This window comes from Hyperolius riggenbachi, chromosome 10 (assembly GCF_040937935.1).
Source record: "Hyperolius riggenbachi isolate aHypRig1 chromosome 10, aHypRig1.pri, whole genome shotgun sequence".
NCBI lineage: Eukaryota > Metazoa > Chordata > Amphibia > Anura > Hyperoliidae > Hyperolius > Hyperolius riggenbachi.
Window position 1 is genome coordinate 9,262,825 of NC_090655.1, and position 18,755 is coordinate 9,281,579.

General features: G+C 43.9%; 1 protein-coding gene across 2 annotated transcripts in view; it reads right to left on the reverse strand.

Annotated features, from left to right (window-relative positions):
- Window positions 1–18,755, reverse strand: part of PYROXD2 (pyridine nucleotide-disulphide oxidoreductase domain 2) — a 150,092-nt gene that overhangs the window by 85,692 nt on the left and 45,645 nt on the right. For both annotated transcript variants that reach the window (XM_068255352.1, XM_068255353.1), the window contains exons 9-11: window positions 8,563–8,704; window positions 6,724–6,858; window positions 3,929–4,001 (exon numbers count right to left, since the gene is read on the reverse strand). In XM_068255352.1, coding sequence (XP_068111453.1) covers window positions 3,929–4,001; window positions 6,724–6,858; window positions 8,563–8,704 — 350 coding nt within the window. The remainder of the gene's footprint in view (window positions 1–3,928; window positions 4,002–6,723; window positions 6,859–8,562; window positions 8,705–18,755) is intronic.

Below are 18,755 nucleotides of genomic sequence, written 5' to 3' on the forward strand. Positions count from 1 at the left end.
CAAAATTAAACAGGGTGTTATATTATTTTTTCTCCAAAAGATGCATTAGGGCTTATTTTCAGGGGGTGTCTTACTTTTCCATTAACAACAAACGTAAAGTGTACCGGAAGTGGTGCAGGGGTGGCAGATGGGACACAGGGGCACGTTACCTGGTCCATGACATGCCTCTGCCCCCCCCCCCCCCCCCCGGCGCCACATGTGGACACACATGCTGACACTTTATTCCAATGCGTAGCCGATACCACCTTCCCCAAGAGAAATCTTTACCTATTCTCCAATAGATCATTAGGGGGCTCTGTATGGCTGATATTTTTGTGAAAACCCCTCCCACAGTGTGATGTCATGACCATGGTCCTGAAAGTTTGCTGTCTGTGAACCTCGTTGCATTGTGAAAATAAAGGCTTTTTCAAACTGCCAAGCAAGGAATATCTCTCTCTGTGCATAGAACCCTCAGTAACGAACATTCTGTACAGATCACCTGGCAGAACCAAGGATGTCACCAGTGATAAATGTCAGAATGTAAATCAGGGTGAGCAAATTGTATTCATTATGTTATTTTCACTACAGTCCCTCTTTAATCAGTTCTTTGGTTTCATTCAACACCTAGAAACCTGATTGGTCGCTCTGAGCAGCTGCTCTGCTGAGGTTTTGTTCTGATAAGTTTATTTATTTTTTGCACTTGTCTTGATACTCCGCTGTAAAAGCAATTTATGTTCACTGGCTTGGATTGTGTGTTAGAGCCACTTGAAAACAACACCGATATTAAAAAGCGGTATTCTAGAGTACCGACGAGTATGAGATGTGCGCGGAAATGACCACAGCAGAGAGAACATTGCTACCTTCCTTGCTTTCATCTATAAAACAGAACCGCTGAGCCCCATGTGGCAAGCAAGGGCCCGGCGCGGCCGCCATTGCTACAGTTTAATAATAACATGATAACTTTAATAATAATAAAGTGATCTTACAGCAGAGGTTTGAGGTCATTACAGCTCACCGAAGCACTATATGCAGGGGGGGCAGCTCTCACGCATGGCAGACATGCGCCAAGGGGGCATTAATGAGAGGGGTGTTTCATGTTGGTGCAGTCAGTTTATTATATTAAGTTTTGTTGTTATAAAGAATAATAAAACCGATGCAGCAAAGTCCCCGTTATCCGTAACTCTCAACTAACCGGGGTAACGGGGACTTTATGTGTTTGTCTTTGAATTACTGTATATACTCGCATATAAGCCTAATTTTTCAGCACAGATATGTGCTGAAAAGTTACCCCCTCGGCTTATATGCGAGTCAGTGAAGCAGATAGGATGGTGGAGCAGGTTGTGTTACTGGCAGAGGAGTGTAAGAATCTTGCACTAGTGATCCTGCTCTAGCCAGCTGGCTCCCTGCTGTGTCTGTTCCCCCCCCCCCCCCCCATCCCCTGCAGCATGGTGTGCAGAGTGCGCTGCTCAAACTACCTGTGTCCCCTGACTCCCTGCTGTGTCCCCATCCTCTGTAACATGGTGTGCAGAGTGCACTGCTCAGGACTAGCTGTGTCCCCTGACTCCCTGCTGTGTCCCCCATCCCCTGTAACATGGTGTGCAGAGTGCGCTGCTCAAGGCTACCTGTGTCCCCCGGCTTGTGGAGCGGAGTGTGCAAGCAACATGTCAGCGGTGAAATGATCGGGGATTCTTCCTGTGTGGCAATCGCTGTGTCTCGTATCTATGCTGCCATCTAGTGGCGTCTTAAGACACAGCTGTACCATCCTTGAGGCACATCTGGCTATGGGGACTTGTACTGGGGGAACATCTGGCTACTGTGGAGGGGGCTATACTGGATAGGGGGCTTATAGGCGAGTCAACCACTTTTTCCTGGTTTCTGAGGGAAAACTGGGTACCTTGGCTTATACACGGGCCGGCTTATATGCGAGAATATACGGTACTTACCGAGTCTCCTGCAATGTCTAGCAGCCTTCCTCTTACTCCTAGTGACTTTAGGCACAGGGGAAGCCGTAAAGACTGCAAGGAGCAAGAGGAAGGCTGCAAGACATCACTGGAGGCTAGGTAAGTATGGGAGTGGGGGCTGTGCTTTTTAGGCCATTTTCTCAAGCAATAGGCAAGCACATGTATATGGCATCAGGCAATCCCCACTGGTATCGGATACCGGGGCCTCTACTGTGTAAATAATCCTAAAAAAGTAGTTTTAGCTGATAAAAATCAGAAGGGAATGTTTGGACTTCTTTGACTGCTGTACCACACAGACACACACACACACACACACACACACACACACACACATACAGACACTCTCTCTCTCTCCACACACACACACACACACACACACACACACACACACACACACACACACACACACACACACACACACACACACACACACACACACACACACACACACACACATACATACAGACACACTCTCTCTCACACACAGACACATACAGACACACACACACACACACACACACACACAGACACACAGACACACAGACACACACATACATACAGACAGACACACACACATACATACACATACACACACTCTCTCTCACACACAGACACACATACAGACACACATACAGACACATACACACACACACACACACACACACACACACACACACACGCCATCCCACAGATAGGTCGATCATCTCTTTTCCTTCCAAAAAGTGAAAAATCTGCATGAAAACAGCCCCCCCCCCCACACTTGAATGGTCAGCAGATGGGGAAAAAGGGAATTTAAAAAAAATATGTGCCCCAGCATAACATAGCCAGAAGTGCCCCCAATATAGCTAGGTTGTCACCGCAGTATACCTCCCAACTTCTACAGATTAGAAAGAGGGACAATAAAGCCACACCCCCACCACACCCATAACCACACCCCTGCCACACCCCTAATCACGCATACCATCAAGATTTCATAAGAATAGGTTGTTGTTTTATAATTCAAACCACACAGGTTTGATTTATCCATCTTATTTATCTTATGTGGAAGGTGGTTTTCTAAATATTCCCTTAAAGGATACCCGAGGTGACATGTGACATGATGAGATAGACATGTGTATGTACAGTGCCTAGCACACTAATAACTAGGCTGTGTTCCTTTTATTTCTTTCTCTGCCTGAAAGAGTTTGAAATCAGGTATCCAATTGACAGTTTCTGTCCGGGTCAGATTAGGTCAGACTATAGCATAATCCTCACTGATAAGTAATTACAGCCATAAAACACTTTCCTGTCAGTGAATGGCTTCCTGCAGTAGGAAAGAGATAAAAAGGGTCAATAAATCATAGCTTTGAGCTCTAGCATACTTCAATGAAGGGGTCATTGAGCAGAGACAATGAAACAGTAAAAACTTAAAAACTAGATTCAAATATAAAATAAAACCGTGGGATACCTAAAGTCATTTTTAGGAGGAGGAGAATAGATACAATTGTTTTTCTCATCAATTTATTTTTACCTCGGATGTCTTAACTTTTTTAAAAACTTTGAGTGCAAGTCTACCGGTCATCTTCTCCTCTTTGTAAAGTGCGGCACAAACTTAATCTAATGTCTGTATTATTCACTTGCTAGAGGCCACAGGACGTTCAAATCTCGTCACCAACAAAAACTGTGCATCTACCGCCAGCCTCGGTCACAATAGCAGACATAAAATCTTGTGTTCTTTATAGGTTTACAAACACAAAGTGCTAAATGTCACGCAGGGAAATGTTCAAACCCTGCTCTATTTTTTTGATTCTAAAAAGAGTCCTTATTTGGATGGGGGGAGGAGGAACTGCACATTTTGCCGAAATGTTTCTTTTTATTGTCACTGAAGTCACTTGTACCCGAGCTTCCAGCCACATTATCTCCCGGGCCCCAGATCATTAGCTAAAGTGTAAATATATTTTCTTTCATTAGCTGCGGTAATTGCAGTAACAGAGCTCTGGCAAACCTACCATTTATTTTCGTAACCGGAGACTTGGCATCGAAGTGCGAGATCATAGTTATAAAATCCTCTGGCAATTGCTCCTAAAAATAGGAAAACACATCACAACATCTCACATCCAGCACCATAACAAAGTAACAGAGAGAAGAAAGGCGCTAACACCAGATCAATTAGACGGTTACTGAGTGTTAATGATCAGGGGGTCTAATCGCCGCCCTGAATATGCGATGGCGGGAGGCAGACTCGTCCGCTGCGCTTTCTTGTTTTTAGCAGAGATGTTTTGAAAGTTCATCTGCCAGATCTGCAATTTGTCCTTAAGCCAATTTATAAGTACAACGTTTCTGCAGCAGATAACGTACTCATTATTCAATAGATGAGAGACAAACATCATTATCTGGACGCCCGGAGCAATGTGGAAACCAATATGAGCGGCAGATCTGATTAGCTGGAGGGGGATCGGCAATGTGCTAGATTCAGTCTTTGTATCACTGCGTGATGATACTTAGAGGATAGAGGAACTTATAATCCACAATCTGTTCAACAGAGAACTGCAGCTACCAGTCTTCTCTGTGGCAACAGGGGGAACTCTGTTACTCTGTCTGTTCCCTCTGACCACCAGGGGGCGCAGTGTCATCAACAGGTGACAGGCAGAACTGTTTGGCAGGCGTCTGCCTTTATATTGCACCTAACTGAAGACGTACGTCAGATTCAATCGATTGGCTGAACGTAGCTTAGTGAAGATATACAACAATTAATTACACTCTGATCAAACGCTCAACTGCCATCGCCTGAAACAAACAACAGGTCAGGCTGAGACTCGATAAAGAATACCCGAAGTGACATGTGACATGATGAGACAGACATGGGTATGTACAGTGCCTAGCACACAAATAGCTAGGCTGTGTTCCTTTTTTTTTTTTCTCTGCCTGAAATAGTTTAATATCAGGTGTGTAAGTGGCTGACCCAGTCCTGACTCAGACAGGAAGTGACTACAGTGTGACCCTCACTGATAAGAAATTCCAACTATAAAACACTTTCCTAGCAGAAAATAGCTTCTGAGAGCAGGAAAGAGATAAAAAGGGTCAATAGTTCATAAATTTTGGCTCTGGAATACTTCAATGAGTGTGTCATTGAGCAAAAACAATTCAAAACTTAAAAAGTAGATTTAAGCATAAAATAAAACTGTGGAATATTTTAAAAAGTCATTTTTAGGAGAAGGAAGATAGATACAAGTGTTTATTTTATTAGTTTATTTTCGCCTCGGGTGTCATTTAAGAAAAAGTGTCTCAACCACAGCAAAAGACAGAAATTATCATCTGTAGACCATTCCCTTCTGTTTGGAGGTGCATTGTCCAAAATATATTCCTGTATGTAATCAGAAGTTTGCTCTCTTAAAACAGAAGGTATTTGCGACTATTCAGGTTGGAGTGAGCAGATGATGTCTCCCACAATCCATCACTGCTGAATATGCAAATCATCTCTTTGCTGTCCCTGAAAGCTAGCCACACCTCCAGAACCGCTGGAATGCAATGATGTGTCAGCTTGTGGCTCTGTACAATTAACAAGCTGACACATCATTGTATTACAGTGGTTAACAATTGGTTAATAGGTTAGGCTGGGGTTAAAAATTAAGTGGGGATAATTTTTTTTTTTTTTTTATTGGGACCATGGGCTCGATTCACAAAGCGGTGCTAACCCAGTTAGAGACTTTAGGCGTGATAACCATTGCACCACGCTGGTGAAAAGCCAGTTTAGGCGTGATAAGTTTAGGCGTGATAAGTTTAGGTGTGATAAGTTTAGGCATGATAAGTTTAGGCGTGATAAGTTTAGGCGTGATAAGTTTATATAAGTTTAGATCGCGCACAAAGTCCCGCACACAAAGCAGCGCCATTAAACTCTATGCAAAGTGCACCAGACTTTGCTAGCGCAAAACTTTTGATCAGCTGTGCACTGCGGTGCTAACGCAGTTGGCGCTTAAACTTATCACGCCTAAACTTATCACACCTAAACTTATCACGCCTAAACTTATCACACCTAAACTTATCACACCTAAACTTATCACACCTAAACTTATCACACCTAAACTTATCACGCCTAAACTTATCACGCCTAAACTTATCACGCCTAAACTTATCACGCCTAAACTTATCACGCCTAAACTTATCACGCCTAAACTTATCACACCTAAACTTATCACACCTAAACTTATCACACCTAAACTTATCATGCCTAAACTTATCACACCTAACCTTATCATGCCTAAACTTATCACACCTAAACTTATCACACCTAAACTTATCATGCCTAAACTGAGTTTAGGCATGATAAAGGGCTTTTCACCAGCGTGCTAACTGTTAGCACCGCTTTGTGAATCAGGCCCATGTCACTTTAATTTTTTTTTTTTTTACAACTTTATTTTTCTTGCCTAACTTTATTGAATGATTGTTGCTAGCAATAGCAATTTTATTAAATTTTCATTGGGTGGCAAGTCCAGCGCATCTGGAGGTGTGGCTAGCTTACAGGGACTACAAAGGATGATTTGCCTATTCAGCAGTGACGCATTGTGGAAGACATGAGATGCTCACTCCAGCCTGAATTATCGCAAATACCTTCTGTTTTAAGAAGGCAAACTTCTGATTAAATACAGGAATATATTTTGGACTAGAAGCTACAGCAGGGCAGTTTTTTTTTTTTAGAAACAGCATTTATTTAGCGTTAATTGTTTTGCCTTGTCCAGACAGTATACAGCGCAGAATGGGGAGACATCACTCTCTATAGCCAGTTCCAGGTTATGTGTATTCTTACCTTCGGAGTCAGCGTTAGATATGTGTGATGGGGGGATGCATTGGACAGGACCAGCCTGCTGTACACTTCAGTTCCATCTTGTAGGACCACCCCACTCGCTCTGCCACTGCTGTCCACTAGGATCTGCTCCACTGCCTGTCGGGAAACAGAGGAAGGTGACAGAATCATTGCTTTCATTAGAACTGCTTTTCACTGGAAAATATTGTTTAAATGAGGCCAAAGTTTAGGCAAAGTTTTGTAGGCATTAACTACTAAACGACCGCTCCACGCCAATTGGCATGAAATCTTGGGGGCGGGGTTTTGCAGGAGATCCTGAGCGCCGTACTTTTTATTTGTATCTGTTCTCATGTATTTTAAATTTTACAATTTTCGCAGTAGTGGTCCTTTAAAAGTTTATAAACAGGTATAGGTATTCTCCACGCACTACAGCCGCATCAATAGGCATTACCGCCGCTTCAGTGGGCACCTCAGCATCCATGGGAACCCCCCAGCACTGCTACCATTTCCATAGGGATTCCCCCTGCATTTACCCTCAACCCTGTAGCATCCCCGCTCATCTTGCAACATTATAGAGCTTAGCGAGGAAGAATATATGCAGCGCACACAGACTCACCTCAACATGGTTCCAGGCGATGGAGCTGCATTTACTCTTCCCCGCTAAGCGCTGTAATGCTGCGGGACGAGCAGGGACGCTGCAGGGTTGAGGGTAAATGCAGGGGGAATCCCTATGGATATGGTAGCAGGGCTGGGGGGTTCCCATGGATGCAGGGGTGCCACTGATGTGGCGCTTTCTATTGCTGTGGGGAGGAAATGGGGGGAGTAAGGGAGGAAATGACGTCAGCATTGGCTTCAGCCAGAGGGACTAAAGATGGCCCCTGCCAGGGAACAGAATTCTCTTTATTTACTTTTTTTTATTTTATAAAATTCACTGAAATCGAAATGTGGACAGTGCAATAAATCTGTTACGTAAGTAGAGCAAGTATTTATCTACTTGGATATGTATTTTTTTTTTTCCTGGCAAAGTATGGCTCCTCTTTAAAGAGAACCGAGGTGGTTTTTGCGGGGGCAGATGGGACTCAGAGGCATGTTCTCTGCCTCATGACATGTCTCTGTGTCCCCACAATGCAGCTCTCTGCCCCACCACCTCCGCACTACAGCCCCCCCGAGATCAGCGACAATATTTGTCTTGGAGGTTAAACTTGTGGGAGAGGGATTCCCTGTTCAAGACGCCCACCAGCGGTATTCCTGCAGGGTTTCCTGAGCTGCCATTGGGCAGCTCTCTCTCCCTGGCCGAGCCTCCTGCCTCTCCCCCGCCTCCCTGTATGCTGTGAATGAGAGAATGAATCGATCCTCGTAGCGTTGTGACCCAGAGGTCACGAAAGTAAAAGTGGACCATTGCAGCCCACAGCAGCGGCGGTTTTGGAGGCTACCTGATCCGTTCAGCCCCCCGGACCAGGTAGCCTACTTTTTTTAATTTTATTTTATGAGCCCGCCTCGGGTTCTCTTTAACATATAGCTAAAATCAGTAGTGTACATTCTAAATGAATAAACATGGCCATGTTTTAAGGCCTTATGATTAGAAATGCTCAAGCAAATGCAAATAATTTGGAGTTGATGCAGAGTTGTGTAAATGGTGTATGCAAATGTATGCAGCCTTAAAATGGGCCACTTGAATCCCGCTGAGGTGGAATTTAATTGGCCCATTTCAAGCTGCACATATGTGCATATGAAATTTGCATAATCCTACATCAACTCAAAGTTATTTGCATCTCATCCATCCCTACTTTCCACAACAATTAACTATGACTACGCCGATACTTTGAGATCAGCCAGACAAACCGTTTCTGTGTAGATCTCCGCTCCCGCCTCCTCTGCAGCTCTGGCGATGGCGGTGGACACCATGCCCATCCCACCTTCCACGTAGCCCCACGCCCCCTTCCTGCCCTCCAGCTCGCCCATCACGTGGTGCAGCAGAACGTACCTGGAAGGAAAGGGAATCCACAGAAATCTCACCAAACTTTTACAGCGGAAGAACTATAGTCAAAATCAGAGCAGCCACAGCATAAGAGCTCCTAAAGGGGACAACATCTGTTTAATAAAAAGTTACAGAAGGGGTTAAAGCACACCAGAAGTGAGAGGGATATGGAAGTGTCATATATATCTCCTTTTAAACAATACCAGTTACCTGTCAGTCCTGCTGATCTCTTTGGCGGCAGTAGTGGCTGAATCACACACCTGGAACAAGCATGCAGCTAATCCAGTCTGATTTCAGTCAGAGCATCTGATCTACTGCATGCTTGTTCAGGGGCTGTGGCTAAAAGTATTGCAGGCAGAGGATCAGCAGGAAAGCCAGGTAATCTGCATTCTTTAAAAGGAAATAAATATGTCAGCGTCCACATCCCTCTCAGTTCAGATGTGCTTTAAAAGTCTGTGTGTTTTACTTACAGTATCAATTGCATTGCCGCTGCCCCAGCAGCATTCCACATTGTTCTGTGATCACTAATTGTTGTAGATAAGACCAAGCAAATACACAAGATACTTTCTCAGTGCAGAATTCAGGGAGTGTGAATAATTTTACACATGATAGATGATACTTGCACAAGGCAACCGAGAATCTAGCATGAGTATAGCGGGCCCCAGATCCCCCGAAATGTGTTGGTGATTGATTAGCCTGGCGGATCACCTTGGCCGAGGGCATTGTTCTGCTACTCACCATACCCGTTCTGTCATACGCTCCCCCCCCCCCCCCCCCCCACACACACACTATAGCAACAGAATGTGTTGCTAGCCTGCAGGCCAGCAATGCATCTGTACACAGGGGCGTAACAATAGACCTTGCAAGGGGGGCACAGGGGGCCCGTGGGGGGAAAAGTTTGAGAGACTTGACAGCTAAGGGCATGGAGAGAAAAAACATTCTGCTCTCACACCATTGTTATATTGACTGCATGTGTCCACAACACAGATAAGGACTCATACACACTCTGGAATTTGTACTCTGTCCCTGCTCCCTAGGGTTCGTAAAAAACATCTGTCTCTCACTGCTGCAAAGTTCTGATTATTATTATTATTGATTTTTAAAGCGCCAACATATTCCGTGGCGCTGTACAAAATAAGAAACAAACATGGGGTACATAATAATACAGACAATGGTGTACACCAAAATACAAGATACATAATTAGTGACAAAATACAAAGAATGATACAAAATACAAATTATAGAATTGGTAATGACAGTGATAAAATTAACATGATGAATAAAATGTATAATGGTTACCAACACACAAAAGAGGAAGAGAGCCCTGCCCTTGCGAACTTACAATCTAAAGAGAATGGGGGGGGGGGGGGGGGGGGAACAAGAGGAGGGGTAGTATACGATAAAATATATAAAGGCAGTGTGTTCTAGGATACCTAGTAGGAGTGCAATTTGGTCTTAGTACAAAGGGAAGTGGCCTAAGGTAGCGCATATGCTTCTCGGAACAAGTGTGTTTTTAGAGAGCGTTTACAGGTAACAAAGGTTGGCGAGTGACGGATGTGTTGAGGGAGGGCATTCCAGAGAAGGAGTGAAGCGCGTGCGAAGTCTTGTAAATGTGAATGTGAGGAGTTGATTCTAGAGGAGGACAACAGAAGATCATGTGCTGATCTGAGATTGCGATTGGGTTTGTATCTGGAGATTAGTGAGGATATGTACCGGGGAGAGAGATTGTGGAGAGCGTTGTAGGTGAGGGATAAGAGTTTGAACTGAATCCTCTGGTTAATTTGCAGCCAGTGAAGAGTTTGACAGAGAGGGTCAGCAGAGGAAGAGCGAGAAGAAAGATGAATGAGACGAGCAGCTGAGTTCAGTACCGACTGGAGCGGGGCCAGTTTGTTAGACGGTAGTCCACAAAGTAGTACGTTGCAGTAGTCCAGACGAGAAATTATGAGAGCATGTAGTAACATTTTAGTTGTGTCTTGAGTGAGAAAGGGACGGATGCGAGATATGTTTTTGAGCTGGAGATGGCAGGAGCTGGTTATGGAGTTAAGATGAGGAATAAAAGAGAGAGATGAGTCGAATATCACCCCCAAGCACCGAGCTTTGGGAACTGAAGTTATGGGTGTGTTATTAACATTTATTGTTACTTCAGGCAGGGAGGTGGACAGAGACGGTGGAAAAATTATTAGTTCTGTTTTACTCATATTAAGTTTTAGGAAGCGAGAGGACATGAAGGAGGATATAGCAGACAAGCAGTCAGGAACCCGTGTGAGGAGGGAGTTAAGGTCTGGGGCAGAAAGGTACAGGGGTGTATCGTCTGCATAGAGGTGGTATTGAAACCCGAATGAGTTGATTAAATCACCAAGACCGTGCATGTAAATGGAAAAGAGGAGGGGACCAAGTACAGAGCCTTGGGAACCCCGGCAGACAAAGCATGAGGAGAAGAGATCTGATCTGAGTAGGAGACTGTGAAGGATCTTCCAGAGAGTTAGGAAGATAACCATGTAAGAGCAAGGCCCTTTATTCCGACATTTGAAAGTATTTGTAGGAGTAAGGTTCTGATGACTTCATATACAACCTTACAAACAAAGGAGTCACATTTTGAACAAAAGTTGTAGACTTTCCCTTTTCAGCAATCACTCTTAAAAGGATTCCTTGATTCTTATCAAACAGATGCCTATGACCTTATGGCTTTGATTACTTTTACAACACAGTGGAGTGGAGATTGATGTCTCACTGTCGCTGCCTCATAGAGAGCTTTTTGTCTCATACTGAGTACAAGATCCTGTAATAACAGTATCAATCAGTGACATTCTGAATGTTTTGCCAAAGTTACAGTAAATACTATATGTTATGTTCAGCCTGTCATTGTTGTTCCTCCATATAGCATGTGCTCTCATGTAGTAAAATAATATGGCTGTGTGTGTATGTATGTACTGGGAGCAGAGCTGCAACGAGGGACTTGTCAGCTGCAAGGGGCTGGAGGAAGCCCCGGGTAAGCAAATCTGGGGGTAGCATAGATTGCCTGACTTTTCCTTTAAAGAGACTCTGTAACAAAAATTGCATATAGTTTTCTACCATCCTACAAGTTCCAAAACCTATTCTAATGTGCTCTGGCTTACTGCAGCACTTTCTACTATCACCATCTCTGTAATAAATCAGCTTATCTTTCCCCTGTCGGACTTGTCGCCCTGTGTCTGGAAGGCTGCCAAGTTCTTCAGTGTTGTGGTTCTGCTATGCACGCCCTCCTCCAGGCCCCTCTATGCACACTGCCTGTGTGTTATTTAGATTAGGGCAGCTTCTCTCTTCTCTCTTATCTTTTACAAGCTGGATAAATTGTCCTCTGAGCTGGCTGGGCTTTCACATACTGAGGAATTACAGACACAGGCAGAGCTGTTTGCAGGAAGAAAGGATCAGCATGAGAGCTGCAGGGGGAAAGAAACACACAAATTATCTCTTGAGATTCAAAATGAAGGCTATATACAGCCTGCTTGTGTATGGATATATTTTCTATGTGTGGACATACTGTACATCAACCTACTTCCTGTTTTGGTGGCCATTTTGTTTGTTTATAAACAAACTTTTTAAAACTGTTTTTAACCAATTTTTATGCAGCGGGGAGCGGCGAAATTGTGACAGAGGGGAATAGGAGATGTCCCCTAACGCACTGGTATAAAAAACAAGGAACACCAAGAGCCCCAATAGTGTAATATGTACTGGTAAATGGTTACTAGATAGAGTAAATATTAATACTCACAAACCAGGGTTACCATTAGGCAACCACTGTAAAGGCAGGTGGGGAGATTTTCCTGACCCCACTCAGGAATAAGAAGTCGCTCTCTGTAGATGAGAAAAAGGGGGTTCAACCCTCCACCCAGGGTGGACTCAATATTATGCAGGAGAACAGAGGCGCCAAAAGGATAAAAGGAAGCTAAATGAGCTTAAAAACCAAATTCTTGGTAAATAGAGGAGGTAGTGGTGGACTTACATTCTCCAAGTAGACACACAGCGACTGTAGTAAACACAGTCAATATATTTTATTTATGAACTCCAAATATGCAACGCGTTTCGCAGGTTTGATCCCGCTTCATCAGGCAATAACAACGGAGCAATAGCATATGTGGTCTCAGAGGTGCCTGGCTCTTCTACTGGCCACATATGCTATTGTTCCGTTGTTATTGCCTGATGAAGCGGGATCAAACCTGCGAAACGCGTTGCATATTTGGAGTTCATAAATAAAATATATTGACTGTGTTTACTACAGTCGCTGTGTGTCTACTTGGAGGAGGTAAGTCCACCACTACCTCCTCTATTTACCAAGAATTTGGTTTTTAAGCTCATTTAGCTTCCTTTTATCCTTTTGGCGCCTCTGTTCTCCTGCATAACGCACTGGTATGTTTACTTTTGTGCGATTTTAACAATATAGATTCTCTTTAAGTCTAAGTGTTTCTATCTGCATGGGGAAAACACATTGCTCCTCAGTTTTCCTGTGCAGAAAGCGAGGGGGGTGGGGGTGGGGGCAATCCAAAGTTTTGCAGGGGGGCCCAGTGATGTCTAGTTACGCCCCTGTCTGTACAGACTCAGTCCCAAACTACTGCCCATTGCCCAAGGGGTCCTAATCCCTGCCTGGCAATGGTCCTTATACATGCATGCGATTAGAAACAATATGTAGACTATTTATCACCTAAGAGCTTTTATAATGAACTGGTTAAAACATATCCCTGCAATGACATCTCCCAACACTGCTCCACTGTGATCTGGGGGAATTGGGATTTTTACACAGATGACATTACTTTAGGAGAAAAGCCAGCAGAATAAGTATATGAGCCCTGAAGAGCTGAAACAAGTTTTTATGCTATGGCTTCCAGACTGTAATTCCGTTTCACGACTCTCATAAACCACCAGAGAGACTTTCACTATCGATATCTTTTTCAATAAACATGAAACCGAGAATCGTCGGCATAGAGTGATAATTGTACACAAGCCGTTTTCTGCACTGAACTGAAACTTGCTCTGAGTACCAGCCCCTCCCCCGAACACACTTAAAGAGACACTGAAGCGAATAAAAAACTCACTTCTTCTCTTATATTCAGCAGGGGCATGTGTGCCCCTGCTAAACCGCCGCTATCACGCCGCACAATGGGGGTCCCTTACCCCCCCCCAATTCCCCCCCTGCAAAATCTACGACCAACTTGGTCGTAGATTTTGCTGCTCCTAGAGGCCAGGCTAATAGACGCAGCCCTGTCTATCAGCGGCGGATCTCCGCCTCTCCCCGCCCCTCTCAGTGAAGAAAGAGGGAGAGGGGTGGGCGAGAGGCGGAGATATGCGCTGACAGACGTGTGAGAGGCAGGGCTGCAGCGGTTAGCCCTGCCTTACCAGGAAGACGTCCCCGGCGAGGATGGAGGGGATTTGGGGGGTAAGGGACCCCCATTGTGCAGCGCGATAGCGGCGGTTTAGCAGGGGCACACATGCCCCTGCTAAATATAAGAGAAGAAGCGAGTTTTATACTCGCTTCAGATTCTCTTTAAAAAGTCATCAGGTGGAGGCCAACTTTCTATGAGCCGCAGTTAACAGTTTCACAATACTAGGGAAGAAAAGAACAATAAACTTTTCAATTTTGGTGGATGCTGTTGTAATACATTATTATCACCAGACTTCTTACAGAATGTTGGAAATCTGTGGGTGAGGCAGACTTGTAGAGCATGACATGTTTTTAGCATGATGAACAAAGTATTTGTAGCATAACTGACATCCATTTCATAGTTACATTACATAGTTACGTAGTTATTTTGCTTGAAAAAAGACATACGTCCATCGAGTTCAACCAGTATAAAGTACAACACCAGCCTGCTCCCTCACATATCCCTGCTGATCCAGAGGAAGGCGATAAAACCCCCACAAGGCATGGTCCAATTAGCCCCAAAAGGGAAAAATTCCTTCCCGACTCCAGATGGCAATCAGATAAAATCCCTGGATCAACATCATTAGGCATTACCTAGTAATTGTAGCCATGGATGTCTTTCAATGCAAGGAAAGCATCTAAGCCCCCTTTAAATGCAAGTATAGAGTTTGCCATAACGACTTCCTGTGGCAATGCATTCCACATCTTAATCACTCTGAGGGCTGGTGCACACCGAGCGGCTTTTTGGGCGTTTTCAGATCCGCTTGCGGCTGCGGATCTGCTTGGTCAATGTATCTCAATGGGGTGGTGCACACCAGAGCGGCAGGCGTTTTGCAGAAACGAAAAATGCCTGGGTGAGGCATTTTTTGGATTGCGGGTGCGTTTCTGCCTCAATGTTAAGTATAGGAAAAACGCAAACCGCTCTGAAAAACGCCTGTTCAGAGCGGTTTTGCAGGCGTTTTTGTTACAGAAGCTGTTCAGTAACAACTTTACTGTAACAATATATGAAATCTACTATACTGAAATCCGCTGCAGCAATCCGCAAAACGCTAGCAAAACGCCTCATAAAAATAAAAAAAAGCGTTTAAAAATCTGCTAGCATTTTGCGGATCTGCTAGCGGGTTTTGGTGTGCACCAGCCCTGACTGTAAAGAACACTTTCCTAAATAAATGGCTAAAACGTTTTTCCTCCATGCTCAGATCATGTCCTCTAGTCCTTTGAGAAGGCCTAGGGACAAAAAGCTCATCTGCCAAGCTATTATATTGTCCTCTGATGTATTTATACATGGTAATTAGATCTCCTCTAAGGCGTCTTTTCTCTAGACTAAATAAACCCAGTTTATCTAACCTTTCTCGATAAGTGAGACCTTCCATCCCACGCATCAATTTTGTTGCTCGTCTCTGCACCTGCTCTAAAACTGCAATATCTTTTTTGTAATGTGGGGCCCAAAACTGAATTCCATATTCCAGATGTGGCCTTACTAGAGAGTTAAACAGGGGCAATATTATGCTAGCATCTCGAGTTTTTATTTCCCTTTTAATGCATCCCAAAATTTTGTTAGCTTTAGCTGCAGCGGCTTGGCATTGAGTATGATTATTTAACTTGTTGTCGATGAGTACTCCTAAGTCCTTCTCCAAGTTTGATGTCCCCAACTGTATCCCATTTATTTTGTATGGTGCTAGACCATTGGTACGACAAAAATGCATGACTTTACATTTTTCAACATTGAATTTCATCTGCCATGTATGTGCCCATATAGCCATCTTATCCAGATCCTGTTGCAATATGACACTATCTTCCTGAAAGTTGATGATTCTGCACAATTTTGTATCATCTGCAAAAATAGCAACATTGCTCACTACTGCATCTACTAGGTCATTAATAAATAAATTGAAGAGCACTGGACCCAGTACAGACCCCTGTGGGACCCCACTGCTAACAGTCTCCCATTTTGAGTATGATCCATTGACCACAACTCTTTGTTTTCTGTCCATTAGCCAGTTCCCTATCCATGCACACAGACTCTTCCCCAGTCCTTGCATCCTCAACTTTTGCACCAGACTTTTGTGGGAAACAGTGTCGAAGGCCTTTGCAAAGTCCAAGTATATCACATCTACAGCATTCCCAATATCCATATTAGCATCCACTACCTCATAAAAGCTGAGCATGTTAGTCAAACAGGACCTGTCTTTAGTAAACCCAATAGAAAACTATTGTAATGATCTGCTCTGCTGTCTGCACAGGCAGACAGCTTTTTGACCATTTTTTAGGTCTGAGTGCTGCAGGTCCCTGGAAAAGGGACCTGTCTTCACTCTACAAGTCGCAGAGTTGCTGTTCTGGTGTGGAATTTGCATCCACTTGTCATGCAAATTGCTTAGCTGCTTCCTTTGATGGCTTGCAGTATAAATACCATTTGTTCCCAGAATTCCCTGCTGGTCATGATGGTTTGTTCCTGCTAACTTGCCTGGAGTCTCAGCCCCTGCTCATTGTTGGCTATTATTGCTAGCTTAGAGTAGTTTCCCTTTGGGAGTGCTCCTTGCATCCCTATTTAGTGCAGTCAGGTTGTGTTATATTTGTACTGCCTACTCTGTCTTGTCTTGTCTTTGCGATGCACTGTCGCCAGCGGTTGTTGGTAGTGAATCGTTTTGTCTTTCCGTTGCGATTATTCTGTCGCCAGCGGCGGCTGACAGAAAATCGCTCTGTCTGTTTAGATTGCACTCGCCCTAGCGTTAGAGGCGGTGGATCTCTCTGTATTCTGTCTTGGAGTGTAGCCAGAGCTGCGGTTGCTGCTGGTTACTCCTTCTGTTGGTCTTGTTGTGCAGATCTCACTCGCTCTTGTGGAAGAGCAGTGGATCTTTTCAGCCCTGTTCCTGTGTACGGATCGCACTCGCTCTTGCGGAAGAGCAGTGGATCCTTTCTCACTTGTTTCTGTTGTCCGTCTATCTGTCGGTCTGGAGTTAACGCTTGCTGTTGCCTGAGGTAAGGCAACCGATTAGCAAGCGTTTCTGTTATTTGTTTGTTTGTGTTTCCTGTGTTCTTTGGTTAGTCGGGGTTGGCGCGTTTTGTCTCTGTTGCGCTTTTCGTGCGGAGACCGTGCCATTAACGTGTCTTGTCGCTGTTGCGCTTCTCGTGCGGCGACTGCGTTTAGCGAGTGCGTTTGTTATTTTCCTTGGCGTTCTGATTGTGATTGTTTGCTGTGCCTATCTTACTTCATGCTCTGTCTTTACTCAGTCTCGTGTCACTATTAGCAATCGCCATTCTGGCGATTGCTTTCCCACTTGGTCTTTGCTGTTGTGTGTTCACCGTCACCGGGTGGTGACTAGATTGGTGGACACGCATACATTCTGTCTCTGTGCTCACTCTCTCTCACCAGGGGCTATCTTGCCCTGCATTGCTTCCCTTTGTACAATGCTATCTGGCATCTGTGGCAGTGCAGAGGGTTTATTCCTCTGCACTCCACAGCTCCATCTGCCGGTGGGAATTCCTCTCTACTGGTGCTTTACACCAAGGCTGGGTTCTCTTATTCCGAAGCTTGTGGAGGATTTCCGCAGTGTCAGCGCACAGCTTGTGCCCTGACCTCGGAGATAATTCCCCATTCGTTACAACTATGTTCTTCCGCTATATGATCATAGTCAACAAATTACGATTTCGCAAACATTTTCGCAATTACACTTATACGTAATTACGATTTGCAAATTTAATTGATTTCGTGTAGTCATTTGTAATTTCGCATAAAATGTTGCAAAATTTTGTGTAATTTCTTGACGAATTTAGCAGTGAATAGCAAAGCCCCCTTACAGGCTATTGACACAAAATTGCAACAAATGTTAAGGAGAATCGTGGGTATAAGTCAAAACAAGAACTTTGCAAAAAGACATTATAACTTTTGAGAAACTCGATTTTAAAAAACACAAGTAAAAAATGGTCTTTAAACTTAGAAAAATTACAGTTTAAAAACCATTTTTCTTTGCATTTTTAAAATCGAGTTTCTCAAAAACTACAAGGTCTTTTTGAAAAATGTTTTTTTTTTTGTGTGTGTGACTTTGTGTGACTTATACCCACTGTTCTGCTATTAACCTCTAAAGTCGGCACAAAATTATGCGAAATTTCACGAAAATTACACAAAATTTTCAAATACTACTATTACATACAAAATGAATTACGATTTTCTATGAAATTTAACATGATGTTTACAATGCGTAATTGCGAATTTTGATGCCAAATTTTGCATAGGCGAAATTTCGGCTCACCACTGTACAAGTGGTGGGCCGCAATTTCGCCTATGCGAAATTTTGCATCACAATTATGCATCGTAAACATCATGTGAAATTTCATAGAAAAACCCTCCTGAGGAAAGGGAAGCATTAGTATCTGAAAACAACCTACCTTCATGAAGACTATTAGGAAGTTTGTTTCAAAAACTATTCAGCACACAGGACAATGCATTTTACAGCCTAAAGCCGCATAGCCTGGGGCCCCTAGGTGAAAGATGCCCCAGGCTTCACTTCTACAATTTTTTGGCACATTATTAACCCGATGAAGCGGCTTTAGGCTGCGAAACGCATAGTCCTGTGTGCTGAATAAAGTTAGTTTTTGAAACACACTTCGTAATAGCCTTCATGAAGAAAAGCTGTTACACACCTTTTTTACCCTTTAGTAGTC